Genomic DNA, 18,602 nt, shown 5'->3' with positions numbered 1-18,602 from the left:
TTATTTGGTAATATGTTATTTAAAACCCCACTTAAATGAAAATGGTCTTTTTCTGATGATGGAGGACATATATAAAGAAACTTAAATATCAAAATAGCATTTCTGAGTATTTCTTTATTTAAAACATTGTGAATAATCACCAGACGGAAAAAATGCAAATTTGTTACGTAGAAAATACAAGCTCCCTGCTCTGCTTCATTCTGATGCATCCACTTATAAACGATGATCTATGTGCGTCTTGGTTTTCCAGCTTGTTAGCTCCAATATTCCTCACCATTTTTTGTAGCACTGGTAATGTCATTATTGTGGTGTGAGGGAGTGCAAGCTAGTTTAAACAAAGACTAAAAAAAGAGCTCTCATCAATGGGGAGGGAAAGGGCCCCGCCCACAATTTAAAGGAAAAATTCTGATAAACTACTGCTGATCTGCTGAAACTATGTTCTAGGAAATGATAGTTTTTGAAAAATACTATTATTTTGGCTAAAAACTACATTATTTTAATTAAAATACCATTAGGAATTTATAATAGATCAGAAGATGGTTGGGGTGGGACTTTAGAGAAAAAGCTCTTAGAACTTTAGAACTTTGCATGTTTTTTTGTAAAATTGTATTTAAAAACATAACTGATTCTCCAGACAAAAAGAATTAGTTTGTGGTTACAAGTGAGACAACAAATGATAGTGAGCCTGTAGTTATGACTGCTTCAGTGAAGTTTGGTACATTTGACACTGACTTTAATATCCAGGTGGTTAATACAGATTGTTTGTCAAAATATATATATTTTTAGAATCTTTTATATTCATTGCAATTGTAAATTGTAACAAGGTTCAAGCAGCTCTAAAGCAGACAGAAGACCTCATTTGCGCAACAATGAGAGGTAGTCACAATTTGCAAATCTGGACCTCTGGTGAAAAAAACATTTTTTCTTCTTGTTTTGTCTCTTTATCTTAATATAGACTTTAGGAGAAAACCATTCTTCTGTCAAGTCAGTATTTATCTAATGTTCTTGACCATGTCCCTGAAATCTCATTTGAACTCCCAGAGAAATACTTTCCAACTTGTTGTGGCTTCAACCGAGTCGGTCTCCTACGCCATCCTGCTGTACCCTAGGGGCGGTCTGCAGTTTTTCTCCACATCAGTTGGGGGAGAGCGTACGCTGCTAGAGGCTGGCTTCAACGAAGGCCTTGTAAAAGGCTGGATCTGGTCCAGTCAGGGCTTGTATGTCCGTACCACTACAGACGATGAGACATCCATCATGGAGCTCGCCACGTATGAAATCCATTTTGAGCAAAAATAGTTTATTGCTTCATAAACATAAAATATAAACAGTTATTTATTTCCTTTTACGTTAAACTTTTACTCATTTTAAGTTGTGCTTTCATGAGAGCGTCTATATTTTTGAGCACAACTTTTTCATTGAGGAAGAAATGGTGGTACTGACAGTGTTTTATTCATTCCATGTCTTCCAGAATGACAAACTCAGCTAAGAATGGGATTTGGGTCTACAAGATCGGCGCCTTGTCTGGTTTCACTGTCATCATACCAGGACTGGCCTCTAGCTCCCCTGAGGATAGACAAATGAATGAACTGCAGGAGCTGGACCTTTCAACCTTTGAGTCTGAGACCATAAACACCACTGAAGAAGAGTTCCCAACTGCGACCACCACAGAGTACAAGCACCTAGAGGTCACGACTATCAGCCCTGAATCAACAAAACTCCAAACCCAAACACCAAATTATAAAGACCATGTGGAACAAGAAGACCCAGATTCAGACCCCGTTGCACCAACGTACAGCAGTCCTGAGGGTCAGCCCGAGGACCCTGAAAAGACTGCAACCGAAAACCCTACACATCAGACTTTAACACAAAAACAAATCATTCCTGAACCCATTATACCATCTCCAGACTCGGACCCAGTGCAACACCGATACACAAACCTTGACTCTGTCCAACCAGAGTCACCACACTCACCGCACCAGTACCCCCAGGTTGTTGTGATTGACGAAGATGAAGATCTTAACGTGGATGGTAAATCATTAAGACATCTTATTCTCTTGTGGAAACCAGTCAGTAGCTCTACCAGTTCAAATCTGGTTGAATTGTTAAATGGTGTAGTATTACATGGATCAATATTTCTGTCTCTTTACAGTATTTGGCTACAACTTGGACACGTGTATCCACAACAGGCACAGGTGCTCTGCTTTTGCTGAATGCAGAGATTACAGGGACGGATACTGCTGCCACTGTAGGCCGGGTTTCTATGGCAACGGAAAAGACTGTGTTGCAGAAGGTATGATAAAAGTTAGACAAAGGCTGTACAGTGACGGTTTTTGTTTCAATTTGTTTGCTGTTTTTATTTTTGTGTGTTTTTCTTCTGTTACGTCCATGTAACAATTTATTTATTGTACGTAACTATATGACAATAAAAGGTGACGCTTTTCCCTTTCATTTAGGTATGAACCTGTTGTAAATGCAGTTTAGACGTGTCAGATAGTAATAAACTTAGTAAAAAGTGAAAATATTGTCAAAAAAGACCACTGACTGTTTATGAGAACTTGAATGACTGACTCCTCCCCCTTGGCTTTCCAAACAGAAAGCTCTAAAAAAACAAAGTTCTAGAGACTTCTATTGAGAAATAAGCAACTGTTACTCATTCTATTTGTCAGAATAACTAATATTCCTCGGCTACCTTTCATTTTTACAAGTTTTTGCTAATACTAATTTCTACACCAGTCTTTTCTGTAGTTCAAGTTATTCAAGTTAGAATCTGACCAATCAGATGCCTCAATAAAAGTAGGTAGTGGCTATTGGCATCCATGTCCAACGTTTAAAATGTGTGATTGTGGTGATGGTCAGAGGGGCCGTAGGCGCGAAATGGCAGCCACGCCTCTGTCAGTCTGCCCCAGGGCAGCTGGGGCTACAACTGTAGCTTACCATCACCAAGCGTGATTGAATAATGGACACACTGTAAGCGCTTTGAGTGTCTTGAAAAGCGCAGATAAATCCAATCCATTATTATTATTATTATTATTATTATTGACAGATTCCGTGTAGCCTACTTACAAGTGGTAGGGGTGTGGCCTTCCAACAAGCTCACTCCTGATTGGTGAGAGTGTGTGTCATAGAAACAATGACTCAGACCGATTTAGACCAGTAACTGCTTACAAATTTTGTCTCCAACATGGTGGTGTCCAAATTGTGAGAAAATTTGGCAACTGAATTGACTTTATTTGGTTGGAACTGGAAGTAAATAATTTTCTATGGGTGACATCACACTCATTTAAGTCCAGTTCTCATATGCAGTCAATGATAAAGACAAATGGCTCAGTTAGATAGGTGTAGGGCTGTCATGCAGGAAACCCAGGGTTTGTTTCCCAGGGTTTTATAATAAGCTACAATCCAGTGTTGGTCCTTAGGCAAAACCCTTTGTGCTGCTACCTATCTGGATTCCCACTGTGACTTGAAAAGACAGGGTTGTATCTGGAAGGGCATCCGACGGGAAAACTCTCTGCCAAACCACCTGTGGCGAACCCTAACGGGATAAGCCGAAAGATGAACAACATTATAATAATTTTCCTTACCAGCTCTTTTTAAAATGAAATATTTCATGTCTTTCAGGCAAACCCCAAAGGATGAATGGGAAGGTAAATGGGCAGGTCTACGTTGGGAACTCACAGAATCCAGTGGAGCTTAATAACAACGATTTGCACTCCTATGTGGTTGCTAATGACGGGCGAGCATACATCGCTATCAGCCACATCCCAGACAGTGTGGGCCCCTCCCTGCAGCCACTGTCCTCCGTGGGGGGAGTCATTGGCTGGGCCTTCGCCCTTCAACAGCCTGGATACAAGAATGGCTTCAGTTTGATTGGTAATTGGTTACGTAATTGTAATTATTGCAAAAGGTTTAGTCAATTTTAACAGACTTTTGACAATGGCCGTGTCAAAATTCTTTCACTACTCTCTACATAGAGCACTATACAGTGCATTTGCCATTTTGTAGTGCTGTCCATATCTTCCAAAAATTCCAAAACTCAAATGCTTAGAAATTTCCCAGAAGTCTCTGGGAAAAACCAGTGTGCATCAATGCTCACTAGATTGGCAACTATAGACATACTGTATTGTGTTTGAACAATTTTTGTGAAATTTTTTATTTAAATGCATTTTTAAGTAAACCATCAACGTTATCATCATCAGAACACAGTGGATTCATAAATAGTCTTCAAAAATGCTCATATTGATTCATTTTTTCAATTTGTGAAATCACTTACTTAATATTTGCCGTCTAAAAAAATAATAAAAGTAGTGAGCATGGTGTCCAAATTGCTCTTAAAATCCAGGGCCCTAGATAGTTCCGTACTATATCAGTTTTTAGTAGTTTACTAAGTTTAGCAGAAAGAATTCGGACATAGCCTGTACTCCAAAACGTACGGTCCAACAAAGAAGTTGAGATTGTGGTGAGGTTGGTTGGGCATTCAACCTCTGATTGAAAGATCGCAGATCCCATCTTGCCCGGCCATGTGTCAAACTGTCCTTGGGCAAGACATTGAACCGCGCAATTGCTCCTGGTGGTTACAGGGTAGCACCAGCGTACAGCACCAGAGCCGCCATTAGAATTTGAATGTGTTTATGTATGTGTGGGTGACAGGGACTGTGACTCTAAAGCTCGTTGGGCCTTTTGAGAAGGTAGAAAAAGTGCTATACAAGTATGTCATTTAACATTATACCTACTATTGTGAGAACTTTCTAACAAAGTTGGGATTCTTCTTGTTTGACCAATAAACTCTTGAATAATGATGTCCATTTGATTACAGTTAGTTATGTTGTGACTAAGCTTGATCATTCTTTCAAACTATCTCTGCATGTTCTTAAATCAAACCTGTTGTCATGACGCCTCAGTGGACTTCAGTCCCACAGCACATCCTGTTGTCTGGCATTGCAGGTGGAGTTTTTTCTCGCTTTGCTGAAGTGATCTTTCATCCTGGAAATGAACGGCTCACCATCAAGCAGGAGTTTGAAGGAATAGACGAGCATGACCACTTAGTGTTGAACACAAAACTGGATGGTCATGTGCCTGTCATCCCACCTAAAAACTCTGTGGAAATCAAACCATACAAGGAGGTTTACCAATACAGCAGAAACTGTAAGAACCCCTTCTTCTGTAACAGACTGAAATATTTCTGAAAGTTTTTTTGTCTATACTACTGTTTTTGACTTTGAAAGTTGGTTACTTTTGTAATTTGCTAAAAATACTTTCCTTTATGAGTAACTACATCTGCTTATGTTGTAAATGTGCATTTTTTGAAGAACCGTCAAACTCCCATTTGCTGTTTTTCTATGCCTCTAACGTATTTTTTTTATCTGTAATACAGTTCGAATAAGAAAATTAAGTCATTTTCCTGCCCAAAGGTTATAGTATTGCCTTCTCCTCTCAGTGATCACCTCGTCTTCCACCCGCAACTACACCATTATCTCTCCGGACGGCAGTGTTCAGACCAGGAGCTACTACTGGCGTCAAACCATCACTTTCAAGAGCTGTCCCCATCAGGAGACCACAGGGGAGGTGCCGCCCATCCAGCAGCTCAGCGTGGACCAGATCTTTGTAATGTTTGACTCTCAGAACCACCTGATGCGCTTCGCCATGACCAACAAGATCGGCTCAATCCACAGTGAGTTAAAGCTAATCTTCGTCGACAACCATGAAAGCAGTAGGATTGTACTCCAACATCTATAACCCCTTTTTTCCTTCTGGATCCATATCCCCCATCTCTACTGTCCCTCACTATCTTCTCTTTTTGGTCCAAATCAAAAAGAAATTTACTCAAATATAAATAAAGTTTAGCCTCAAATACAAAAGGAGTTTATACAAATATACGCCTCGTGTGTCCAAAGACTCAGGCCCCCTATTGTATGAATATGATCTGTCCAGCCTAAGAGGCCTTCAGCGCTCATCTGTTTGCTCCACTACTGGACAGGACAAGTTAAAAAAAATGTACAAAAATTAGAGTTTTTTCCATTTTCCTAATGCTTATTACAAATCGGTGCTCTTTAGTTTGACCATTGGTTAAAGTAGATGAAGTTTTGCAGAGACTGTGTCTGTACAGCCGAATGTACTTTTTTATGTTCGTTTTATGTATTTTGTGTTCGTTATACGTTTATATATTTGTTTATAAAGCAGATGGTGTTTTTTTTCTATTGCTGTTCCTAATTGTCTTCTGAAATAAATAATAAGTAAATAATAATAATTGAAAAAATAATATTGTTATTATGGGTAAAAAAAATGTTAAATTAGTAAATTACACTGGCGCCTTGTTTATCATGAGAGTTACATTCTAATAATAACCCGCAATAATTTAAATTTATCAAGTAATTATATATATATTTTTTATTTTATTTTATCATTATAGATGTTTTATGGCAGTAAAACTCCTCACTACACACTTGTGAATATTTTCAAACTTTCCTTTATAGTTTAAACTCTAAATACCTCTATAAAAAAAGAAGTCCAGTATTATAGAATGAAAACAAAGATCTGCTCAAGATTTAAAATGTATGTAGATTTGGAAAGCTGGACCCTGTACATGAGACATGACATAGAGGCGATTGATTGAGAACATTTACAGCCAATCAGGAAGCATGCAAAACTGCACAAAAAGAATCTGCTAAAGGTGAACCGTGTTATAGCGAGGGACCATCGGATCTGAATAGTAACTGTAGTCATCCTTCATTTATTTTCCATTCTGCATCTTTTTTTTTATTTAGTTACCTCTTTTAAAGCTTTAAATGTCAAACAAAAGGAAACAATATCCGAAATCACAAAAAAAACGACAACGTTTTCACCAAGTGAAGAAGACAAAAGAGTTCATTGATTTGTAGGCCAGTCATGTGGTCCGTCTCCAGGTGTAATCTGTCAGCTTCGCTGGTGTGGACATTGGGAGTAAAGTGCTGTGTTAAAAGCCAAAGGAATGCAGTGACAAACGCATCCAGCAGTGAGTGCCTCAGAGGTGTTTGGAGTGGAACATCACAGGAAGATAAACAGTAATCTGAGCATGGCTGTGTTTCTTCAGCTGCTATCAGAAAGGCTGGAAGGGGGATTAGTGGGGGGGTGAAGGTCAGTCTTTCAGGTCAAACTTTTTTTTTGTTCTTTTTCTTTTTTCCTGCTTTTTTTAATTAGCAAAGACGTGCTGGAGGTAGATGTGCAGGTGGAGCTTATAAGAGGGTCTCTGAGTTACACAAACAACTTGATCCAGCTGGTGTTAGCTGGCAGAAAGTGAAACATCTGGGTCAGGTTTCCTGCGAGGCGATTTTTTTTAAATTAGCAGCTCCAAGGTGAAGCTGCACCATGAAAACAGTTTTTTATTGCTTTCTTGAAGGGAGAGAAGCTTCAGTGAAAAAATGCTGATGCCCAAGATTCAGTTCATATCTGCATCAGAGTGACGAAGAAAGGACAATAAAAGGACTGTATGGACTGCAGTGACACGCGAGGTGTATTGACGTGGTTAAGTCCAGTTGCTATGACAACAAGTGTCCCTGAGACATATGTTTTTTTTTTTTTTTTTTTTTTTTTTTTTTTAAGAAAGAGGAGCATTCAAGTCTGCAGACAATAGCTAGTAACTTTTATTGTTGTTAAACTTACCCCACACAGTAAAAGAATTTTGCTGTGTGCTCAATCTTTAACTGCAAAGCACCACTCCTCTGTTGTTTAAATACTTTTTTAAAGGATTTTCCCCTAAAACTCTCTGAATAGTAACAGCACTTTCTAACTCAAAACGTTTTAAGCCATTTCAATAAAGAGAGATCTTAGGAATGCGAATAAATGAAAGACTTGTTGGTGATACAAAAATGTGCATGTAATAGTATATGGTCTTTTGGCGTTAGGCTCTGGGCCAACGCTGTCTTTATACAGGTGGGGTCAACTCAGATCACAGATGGATGACCCAGAGCATGTCATGACACGACATGTTGGCAAAACCCTAAACGTCCACAAAATTAAAAGCAGAAATATGCTTTTGATTGGCTATAAAGAAAAGGCGGGAAATTAAGTTACTGGTTTAGTTTAGTTTACTGTGAATTATGTTTGTTCCAAAGCTTTAAAAGAGGAATTTCAAGTTTTTGTTGCTTTTCAGCTGAAAATTGTTTCTTTTTTTCTGTCAGGTGACCCTTCAGAGCAGAATCCCTGTTTCACTGGTGGGCACGACTGTGACATCAATGCAGTGTGCAGAGCGGCTGAAGGCTCCCAGTTCAGCTGTGAATGTACAGCTGGTTTCAGTGGAGACGGACACCTCTGTGATGGTAACACACTACTATCTTCCTCTAAATTCTTCTCATTTTACAAAAAGTTCATGCGGAAAGCGTGTGAATGCTTCACAATTAAAAAAGATAAGATTAGAAAAGAGAAACACTATAAACTTAAAAAGCACAAACTACATTATAACATTTTTTTGCAGTAAATGTTTTATTTTATGTCATTTAACCACTAAATTAAAAAAACTTAGGATAATAAATCTGTTGTCTACAAGTAAATGATTTAATTCAGGCAAGAACTGTGTTTTAATCTATTTTTTTTCTACTTTAAACAACCACAAAAGTAGTTCCAAGTACCTTCTGTAATCTCAACCACTAAAAAAATGAAAGTTTTATGGTCATTGAGCATATTTAATACATACAATAATTACATATGAAAACAAATATTCACAAGAAACTTTTTGACGAAAGCAAACTTCAGAACAACAGTCAGTCTTGTGATAAAATGCAAAGCAGACCAACCCACGTATGAACTCTTTGGAGTGAGGATGTGAGGTTTTTTTTACACAAACATCTCATTTTCCTTCCTAAACTCTGTTGAATGTCTTGTTGATGCTGTTTGCTCGATTAAATCAGCAAATTTTAAATGAAAAATCCATAATTCTCATTTTATTACATATTATGTCCCTTCAGGTGTTAATAACATTGTAAGTTTATCAGTAATATTCTCTAATAATCTATTTTTATGTTGTCTGTTTTTTTTAGACATAGACGAGTGCCAGTACACCTCCCGGCTGTGTGGACCCAACGCCGTCTGCTTTAATCAGCCCGGATCTTTCCGCTGCGAGTGCTCCCCCGGCTTTGTGTTCGCCGCTGACAGAAAGACCTGCATAGGTATGTCCCAACTGTTTGTGTGGGTGGGCAGACTGTCGCTTTATATGGAAGAGTCCCCAGTTTAAAAAACACAGCTGTTCAGAAAGCTGCAAACATGCTCAAACTAAGGCTTTCACCCAACATAAACGGACTCTTCCAGCAAACATAGGCTTGAGCCCCAAACCACTTTTTATTCAGAAAAAAGTAGCTCTAAAAGTTGCTTTTCTCTTAACCATAGTAGTTTTCAAACTTTTTCTGTGAAGTTTTACTCTGTAATCTAGTTTGCAGGGTTGCATGTTTCAGTTTCTGTACCTGTAATCTCATCTGGCCTGTGGTTTCATATGTGAACTCAAAAGCTGACTGGAAAGACCTTTACGTGGAATGTCGCTAACTCACAACTATGTCATCCAGATCTGCAGCAGTCCTGAATTAAATCGGTGCTGCATCACCTTAAAAGAAAAAAAAAACATTTCTATGTATGATTGGAAATACATTCACGCTAATGAGACGTAGAACAAGAGGATCAGCACAAACACTCGCAGACCTGCAATGAATTTGTTGCATTTTGATTTTAGAAAAACATCCTTATTCAAATAAAATCTAGTTGTTGCATTAAAAACCCACTACAGAAATAGAAAGTTAGATGTCCATAAAACTCGTTAAGCTATTGAAGTTTGACACCATTGATAATATAAAAGCAAACATGTCTCATTGGCAACAAGGAGCCTTATTTTTCTGTCCTTTGATCAGGAAGTGGTGCTGTAGAACCATTGACTGTAATGAAGTAATGAAGTCAATCAGTCGCCATTTTTATGAGATACGGACGTCGCCATGTTGGATTCAGACGACATCATTAAGTGGTGATTGGTCCAAGTCGGAAACTAGACACCTAAACACACCAAGGATGAAACAAAGACAGCTGTAAATAGCTTAATTTTCAAATAAAGTCCAAACAAACAACATTACCAGAACCAAGAACATAGAAGTGGCAAACAAACCAAACAGAGGTGATGGTCCACATATTCACTTTTAAAAAAGTAAAGAAAACGTGTTAAACTGGATTTCTGCAATGATAACAGAAAAACTTAAAACAAGATGCAATATTTAATCTGATACATTCAATTTTTGAATAAAGAAACGATATACGTAGTGTAAAACTGTGAAGTAAGTTCCTGTTGCTATCATTGACTGTGAGAACTGGACCGAGTGACCCCCTTCCAATTTGTAGGGGTGGGGTCTTCCGACAAGCTCACTCCTAATTAGCGAGAGTAGTTGCCATAGAAGCGTCGACTCAGACCGACTCGGACTAATCACTGCTTAATGATGACGTCCGGTGCCATCATGGCGGTGTTCCTAGTGCGGAGAAATGGGGATTGAATTGACTTCATTTGGTTGGAGCCGGAAGTAAATCATTTTCTATGGGTGACGTCACATTCCCTCGCTCCAGTTCTCACATACAGTACTGTTGTTTAAAATAAAACAGCAGCTAGCAAATAAAGAAACTGCAGGATAAAACTTTGATCTGTCAGCTCCTCTGGAGCTCTAAGGCTTTGTCATGGGTGTTTTACAGAGGAGCAGCGGCCGGTGGATCACTGCAGGAGGGAAAGCCATGACTGCGACGTTCCAGAGAGAGCGATGTGCAGCTACACCGGAGGCTCCGCCTACATGTGCTCCTGTCTGTCAGGGTTTGAGGGGGACGGCCGCCGATGTCAGGGTGAGACTGACGGACTTTTTCAGCCAAGTATTTAATAGCTTTGGCAGAATATCAGTTATGGCTTTTGTGACTTTATTATATTTATCTAATAAGCCAGGGTTTGAAACTCACTGCAAACAAAGTTTTTGTATGAACTCTTCTTGTCTACATTTTTATGGGAAACCAGCCCCCCACTCTGATTTTACCATGAGAGCACAAACTTCCACCAAATCCTGAGCGTGCTTCATTCTGGAAGTTCAGCTTCTCCTCATGATTCAAACTTTCAATTGCAGTTTTCTCCTCAAAATGCTTAAGAATCAGCCTCTCTTTAAAACGATGAACCGACAAAAAACTCAAAACTCTGCAACAAAACAATTTACTGTTTAAACTAAAAAAAAACATTAAATCACCAAAAAAAGACAAAAATCTACTAAATCTACTAATCAAAATGAACAGGCCTGTGTATATAGCTAATGTTGGGTATTTTGTGAAGAAGTCAGTCTTGTTTTTGACTTAGATATTGGTGGGTGCATGGAGCACAACACTGTAGAAAAGGAGACGTCAGCAGAGGAGATCTTCATCCTGAGTGGCCCACGTGCTTCTTATCAGCTCTATCCTGCAGTCAAGCTGCTCATCTTTAAGAGGAAACTCTCCCAAAGACACACCCTCCCTGACTGTCACGCCACCCAGGGTCTGATCTTGAGGGGTTGGGACCAAAAACATATGCAAATAGTTTTTTAGCTTCTGTGGGTTGTGGTTAGGTTTCTGATTTAATCAGTATAGTATGTTTGGTGTTTAGAGTTTGCAATGCAGATGGGGATGCAGTGAACTGCAGCAGCCTGTGAACAGATTGTTAGTGGTCTGCAGCAATATTTAAAAAAAAAAAATCACTCACACACTCATACATGAATGAAGCACAAGGAAGAAAACACCTGCTGGATCAGTCGACATGCTGATCTGTGTTTGACAAAAAATCGTTATGGAGTATTGATAAAAAGAGATGCTTTTTGCTTTTGATCTGCACATGTTGTCACACATTGCAGATTAGTGAGTAATAGTGACAGCTCAGCGCTCTGCAGACATTCCTGTGGATGATACTTAGACACTTTAACACGTGATGGAGATCCCTTTTAGCAGGCAGACCTTTTCTGAGTAAGTGAATGTGTGTTTGACTGGGTCTGTGACTGTAAAGCGCTTTGTCCTTGTAGGAAGAAAGGCGCTATATAAGTATACGCCATTTACCATTTTCTGTTTACGGCTAGTTGATACATTTGTGGATTACATATTTAACATTTACATAAGTAAGATTGTGTTTTTATGGTTTAAATGCAATTCGAACAAGTGCAAAATTTTCATTATTTAGTCTAGATTGTTACAACAACGTTGACCTCTTGGAACCAAAGTTTTGTTTTTGTTTCACTCACTGAAAAAAGTGATGAAAAAAACAGTTAATTTTTTTTGTTCCAAGTTCAACTTTTTGTGTATTCAATCTCTGAGGGTAAGCATATTTTTTTTTAAATCTAATGTCTTTTAGAAAACACTTTTTAATTGCTCTAGGGCAGTCGTGGTGCAGAGGTGGGGCGGTCAACCTGTCATCGGAAGATTGCAGGTTCAGTTACCGCCGTGTGTCAAAGTGTCCTTGGGCAAAACACTGAACCCCACCTTGCCTCTGGTGGTAGCTTGGCGCCTGGGTTCAGCAGCAGAGCCGTCATCCGTGTGTGAATGTGTGTGTACATGGGTGAATGGAACTGTGACTGTAAAGCGCTTTGGGCCTTCTAAGAAGTTGGTAAAGTGCTATACAAGTATACACCATTTATCATTTTCAAATTCGCGCCCCACTGAGTCAAAGGCTGCAGACCTCTGATCCAAAGCTTCACCTGTTCTCCTCCTACCTGTCCAGATGTTGACGAGTGTCTGCAGGAGCCATGCCACCGGGATGCTCTCTGCTCAAACACACAGGGCTCCTACAGCTGCCAGTGCCGTCCAGGTTTCCATGGAGACGGCTTTAGGTGCAGCCCTGCGTCCACAGGTGAGGAACCAGACTCAGTAAATCAATCCGATTCATTCATGGCGCACATTTCTAAACAACCTCAGTTAATCAAAGTACTGTCCAGTTGGAAGAAAAAAAAGTATCTAAAACTCCATCAATTACCCATGATCCCTGTCGGGGTCGCGGGGCTGCCAGAGCCTTGGCTACTGTTGCATGGTATATGCTGGACAGGTCGCCAGTTTGTTGCAGGGCCACACAGTCACACAGAAAAACAGATTAAAAGATGATCGGAGTGAGACTTTAAGTTTTATGTCAAAGGGGTAAAGATATGACAGAGAACTATAAAAACAAACTGATGGAGCACTCTTTGGGAAAGTCCTTCATTCACCGTCTGACTGTTGTAAAAGAGAAAGAGAACCAGCAGCATTGGGGGCCGCTCACCATGGATCACCATAAAAAAAACGTTTTCTTCTTTTTGTCTGCAGCCTCCTCCCTGCTTAGCATTTGTCTGCCAGCTGCTAAAAAAATATGTGACTGTGATTTCCAGAGCTGTAATCTTCATTTTCAGAACAGCTGCTTCGGTCATGAACAACGACTGGAATTCTTTCAAGAATTTTTACCACAAAGAGAAAGAAAGAAACATAGGAATGCTCTTTGATGATCCAACAATTTTCCTCCAATAAGTCTTTTATTTTGCATGTAATAAGAATTCTTTTATTTTGCAGTAATCTGTTTTCTCACCCCATTTTTACTCTCATAGACTGAGTGGTTGTTGTGCATTACCCACTTCCTGTCGACCCAAAGCTGCGGGCTCCTACGGTGATTTCAAGTGTCAGGATCTGAGAGCTAATTACAACTTGAGTCCGTCTCAGGGTTTCTGTCATATTTCCATCTGTTTTGTGGCCTCCCTGACAGCTGCAGGGCATCACGTACTGTCAGAACTTTTCCCTGCACCCTCTCTCCTGAAGCAGCACACCTTCAGCTTCCTTTTTCTCAGCAGTCGGTCTTTGATGTTCGGCCCGCCGCCTCTGGTCTGATTGCTGCGGAGCAGACAGTCACAGCTGACACTCGCCCGGCTGTCTGTCAGATGGGGCTGTTATGGCTTCTGCGTGTTGTGTCCTTCAGATCAGACAACGCTCTGTGACTGCATCGTCTTCCAGAGCACATGTTTTTTTTTCCCGTTTGCAGTTTCCAGATAGTCAAACTGCAACAACTTTTTCCAATTCTGATAGTAAAATTCACAAAATATTGTTGTTTCAAATGAATTCATGCACTTCTCTTCTTAAAGACCCACTCAGATGAAAGGGGTATATTTTGCTCTTGTGGCATTTTTCTGATGATCAAGGACATTTATACAGAAGATGAAGTTTAAAATTGTATTTCTAAGTATTCGTTTATTAAAATCATTGTGAATCAGGAGCAGAAACAAAAAGGCATTGGAAAAATCTTTGTGAAAAATTGGAAAAAGCTTGTGACGTAGAGGCTACAACGAGCGAGCCCCAAGCTCTCTGCTCCTCTCCATTCTGATGCATCCACTTGCAGACAAATACATCCATGAACGTCTTTGTTTTCCTCATCTGAGCTGGAATCTGGATCTAAACTGTACGGCTGGATAGCTCTGATATTGCTCACGGTTTTTGTTGATGCGATAATGTTAGGTTGTGACGGGCTGTAAGCTAGCAAGAGAGAGTGTAAACAGGTAGATGTTGGGAAGCAGGGGCGGGCTTACTTAGTGCATGGCCTGGCCTGCAACAAAAAAAAAAGTTCCATTGAACTCCTGCCGCTCTGCAGAAATGCCAACACAGGTGTTTTGATTTTGGATAAACACGGCATAATCATAACTAAAAAGACCACTGGGGACGCTTTGAAAATAGAACAAAAAAAGATTATTGGAGTGGGACCTGAAGTGTCTAAACCAAAATATGCTTTCTATTTCTTATTGCAAAAGTTCAGCTGTCCATTTAGGTTACGAAAATGTTTCTTTTAAAGTGTATTTGTGTTTTTTTCTGTGCACCAGAGCGCGAGAAAACTCCGTGTGAGCTGCAAAGACAAAACGCCCAAACTGCCGCCCCTTCGGGATCCGGCTTCCTCTCTTTCTTCCGTCCTCGGCCGGTCGTCGCTCAGTACGTCCCTCAGTGCGACCAGCATGGCGCCTACGAGCCCACGCAGTGCCACTCCAGCATCGGACAGTGTTGGTGTGTGGACGCCAACGGACAGGAGATCCCTGACACTCGCACTGGAGCCGTCAACACCGCCCTGTGTGAGTTCTCTGCCTCGAATTATAAAGTCATGTTATGAAGTATTTATAATTGGACTCCATGTCAGAAAAACTGACTGAAGCTCCATCAGTTTTACGTATTCAGGCTTGAATCTTGATCCTTCAGACCTCCATTCGAGTCAGATTGTCTTTGCAGGCATCAACCAGGCCGTGACTCCAGCCCCTGGGGGCCCCACCCCACGGCCCGACATTCACCCCATCTCTCCGGGAACTCACCTGGTGTTTGCCCAGAGTGGGAAGATTGAACATGTCCCGCTGGATGGATACAAGATAAAGACAGAAGAGGCCAGACCTCTGCTTCACATCCCCGTAAGATCAATCGCAGTGTGAAAACCTCGGTACTGGGGCCGCTAAATCTCTCTAGTAGGTCTGGGTCAGCACACAGAAGCAACTTTTCCTCATTTACATTTAGAAAAACGTCAAATTATATTTTAAAACCAAGTAAAAGCTGTATCTGAACATGTCAAATACTGAATTATGATGCAAGTCTGAGGAGAAGATTTTCATCTCAGAAAGTATCCGAACACTTGGACTGTGCAGGCTAAGTTGATCACTCAACGTTTTTCAGGCCACAGAGCGATTTAATGTCAGACAATATTTTCACAGACCGGCCCGTATGAGGCTGACATGGGTGTCTGGATTTCTTTTTTTAATTTTGCTTTCAGTTTTCCCTAAATATTGAGGGTCAAGTTTATCTTCATCCTCTGTAAAACATCTGCAGCTGCCTGAAACTTAATTTTTACATTAAATTTTTTTCAAAAACCATTGAAATGTTACATAGATTTTCCCTTTACTTATAACTGTCAAAGTCTTCTTTCACTTTTGGCTTTTCCCATCAGGGGTCGCCACAGTGAAACAACCTCTCCTTCGAGGATGAGTCGCATGGTTAACTTGGCAATGTTTTACGCAACCCTCCCAATTTATCTGGGCTTGGGACTGGCACAGGAGCAGAGAAGGGAACAGGGAGCAGCCCGGATTTGAACCCTGGTTTCACGGACGGAAGGCGCCGCAAACCAGCACGAGCCAAACTGGCTCCCTACTCATAACTGTTAAAGTGGAATTGACGGATTTTGTGAAGGGAATCCAATAGTTTTTCAAAATAAAACTTTTTTCAGATGCAGATTAAAAACCAAACGGAAAAAATGTGGGGGCATTTTTAACAGCACCCCATTAGTACACACACCCCTCCCCCTCAAAATATACATTCCAACATAAACACTCACCTGAGCACAGGTGTTAGCTCACCTTTGCACTAATAGTTTGCATGATTGAATGAATGCAATATTTCACACTAGTTGGTTTGAAGGCATAGGTATGCGTTTGTGAACACTATCTGTTTTGTGTACATGTTGACATGTGGACATTTTTGCAGCTAGCAGGTGTGTTGATAACATTTGAGTGTGTGCGATTAGGCCCCGCCCTTTTTGTACTACATTTGAACCTTCCCGTAATGATAAACAACCAGTAAACCTGTCTGCTCTAAGCTGCTTCATGGTCTTATCCCCCCCCCCCCCCCCCTCCTATTATCACCCTCCTAACCCCCCCCCCCCCCCCCCCTCCCCTCTCTCTCTAGCGTCCCTCTCTCTTCTTCCCTTCTTTCCTTTTCCGTCCGGTCCAACACTGAAGATTTTCAAACATGATTGAAATTAATAAAGTTTGGCCTCAATTACAAAAGGGGTTTATTCAGACATACCTTTGGTTTGTCTGAAGATTAATGACCCCTCTTGTTAAAGCAAAATATGTCCAACACAAGAGGCCCTCAGCTCTCATATGTCTGCCTAGCTGTTGGACAGGACAAAACAAACAAACAAAAAATGTGGGGGCGGTTTTTTTTTCCATCTCCATCACAGTACCAACTGTTCCACTGACATACATGTAAATAAACTATGTGTGTAGGGTTTATACACATGGAAAGCCTTTATTTTACTGTGAAACTTCAAAACAAACAAAAGTCAATTGAACTTAAATTGAGCTTGAAGTAAACTTCACAGGTACAGATTAACAGTCTTTCAGAGCATCGGTCACTTGCCTGACTGTCAGAATTCATGGGTAAAAACAAAGATGAGCATTATTGATTCTCCCTGAGAGAGAAAGTAAACTTTGATCAGATGATCTGAGCTGCGTTCTCCATCAGGACCGGGTGGTGATCGCCGTTGCCTTCGACTGCGTGGAGAGAATGGTTTACTGGACGGACATCACCGGACCTGCAATCAGCAAGGCCAGCCTGAGTGGAGGAGACATTATCCCAGTTGTCACGAAAGGTACAGCAGATGCTATTAATGCTCATGACAAGCCTCTTATTATTCATAAAGTCCAACATGTGCTATTAAGCTCAGCTTTGCCATACATTTTCTTGATCTGTTGCTCTCTGCTGTTTCTGTTAATCTGCTGTGTTTTTTTTACTGTGTTCATCACATCATCTCACTATCCATATTTTTAAATCCAGGCTGAGAATGGAAGAGAAAGTCACTTTTAACTTTACCTGTTTTACATCAAATCATTTTTCTTTATTTAATGTTTTAAATAGATTACATTTTTATTGTAAATGTAATTTCTTTCCTCCTAGCCAGGACTCCGTACCAAAAGAGATTCTTAATCTCAATGGGGACATTTCCTGGGTCACAACAAAAGCCATCAGTGTTCAGTTTTGCCAAATAAGACTACGCTTGTAAACAGCTATTTAAAACAGGACCTTTTTGGCGTATCTAACCAAATAAAACTCTGAGACTGAAGCTTAAATGAAAACAGAAACGGAACGGAAACTAGATGCAGTTTACCAGGTGACCTCTAGGTGGCTTATTGCACAACCACAAGTTTGTGCTTTTGGTTGACTGGTCAGTAATGTTAAATCTGGTCAAATGGTCAATACCACCAACCTCAAAAAGCTTGAAACAGACTAGGAACCACGTGACCACAACCATTGTCCTTCTCAAAAGCGAACATTGTCATCCACCCTCAGAATTACGATTTCTGCCCCGTTAAAGGACTGACTTCCTGTGTGTCGCACCGTCTTTCCTGACAGATGGTTGTGATGTCTGAACCTCAATTATATGTTGTTCCCTCCTCAGAGCTTCAGAGTCCTGAAGGCATCGCCGTGGATGATGTGGCCCGTCTTCTTTTCTGGACCGACTCCATGCGGGACACCATCGAGGTGTCCAAACTGGACGGCAGCCAGCGCCTGGTCCTTTTTGATACAGACCTGGTCAATCCCCGACCCATCGTCACCAACCCAGCGTATGGGTGAGTTTTGGAAAAAAAAACCTAACTTCTCAATCTAACGTTTTGTGGGTTCAGCAGAAACATGTGCTCACAGACAAAAAAAAAAATGTTTGTGGTGCATCATGGGAAGGTAGAATGTAAAGTTGCTGTTACTTTATGAAGTCATTTGTGGCTGACTTTATGATTCGTTTTATTAATCATAGAATCCAGCGTTCTAGAATGGTAAACAGCATCAAAGCTGCAGGAAAATGTGGCATTCATGCAAAACCAGATGTGTCTGAAGGAATTCACAGGAACTACTTCACA

The 18,602-nt window shown here is 40.4% G+C and overlaps 1 protein-coding gene across 2 annotated transcripts in view; it reads left to right on the top strand.

The window, feature by feature from the left end:
* LOC101171549 (nidogen-1) overlaps nt 1-18,602 on the top strand; it is a 40,036-nt gene that overhangs the window by 16,872 nt on the left and 4,562 nt on the right. For both annotated transcript variants that reach the window (XM_011481096.3, XM_020704775.2), the window contains 14 exons: nt 1,042-1,268; nt 1,469-2,028; nt 2,150-2,290; nt 3,619-3,870; nt 4,942-5,142; nt 5,435-5,668; nt 8,154-8,291; nt 9,009-9,137; nt 10,687-10,830; nt 12,710-12,838; nt 14,817-15,059; nt 15,214-15,386; nt 17,212-17,338; nt 18,146-18,317. In XM_011481096.3, the coding sequence (XP_011479398.1) occupies nt 1,042-1,268; nt 1,469-2,028; nt 2,150-2,290; nt 3,619-3,870; nt 4,942-5,142; nt 5,435-5,668; nt 8,154-8,291; nt 9,009-9,137; nt 10,687-10,830; nt 12,710-12,838; nt 14,817-15,059; nt 15,214-15,386; nt 17,212-17,338; nt 18,146-18,317 (2,870 nt within the window). The remainder of the gene's footprint in view (nt 1-1,041; nt 1,269-1,468; nt 2,029-2,149; nt 2,291-3,618; nt 3,871-4,941; nt 5,143-5,434; nt 5,669-8,153; nt 8,292-9,008; nt 9,138-10,686; nt 10,831-12,709; nt 12,839-14,816; nt 15,060-15,213; nt 15,387-17,211; nt 17,339-18,145; nt 18,318-18,602) is intronic.

This window comes from Oryzias latipes, chromosome 1 (genome assembly GCF_002234675.1).
Source record: "Oryzias latipes chromosome 1, ASM223467v1".
NCBI classification, from domain to species: Eukaryota; Metazoa; Chordata; class Actinopteri; order Beloniformes; family Adrianichthyidae; genus Oryzias; species Oryzias latipes.
The sequence above is the reverse complement of the archived record's forward strand: the minus strand, read 5'-3'. Positions and strand labels throughout refer to the sequence as shown.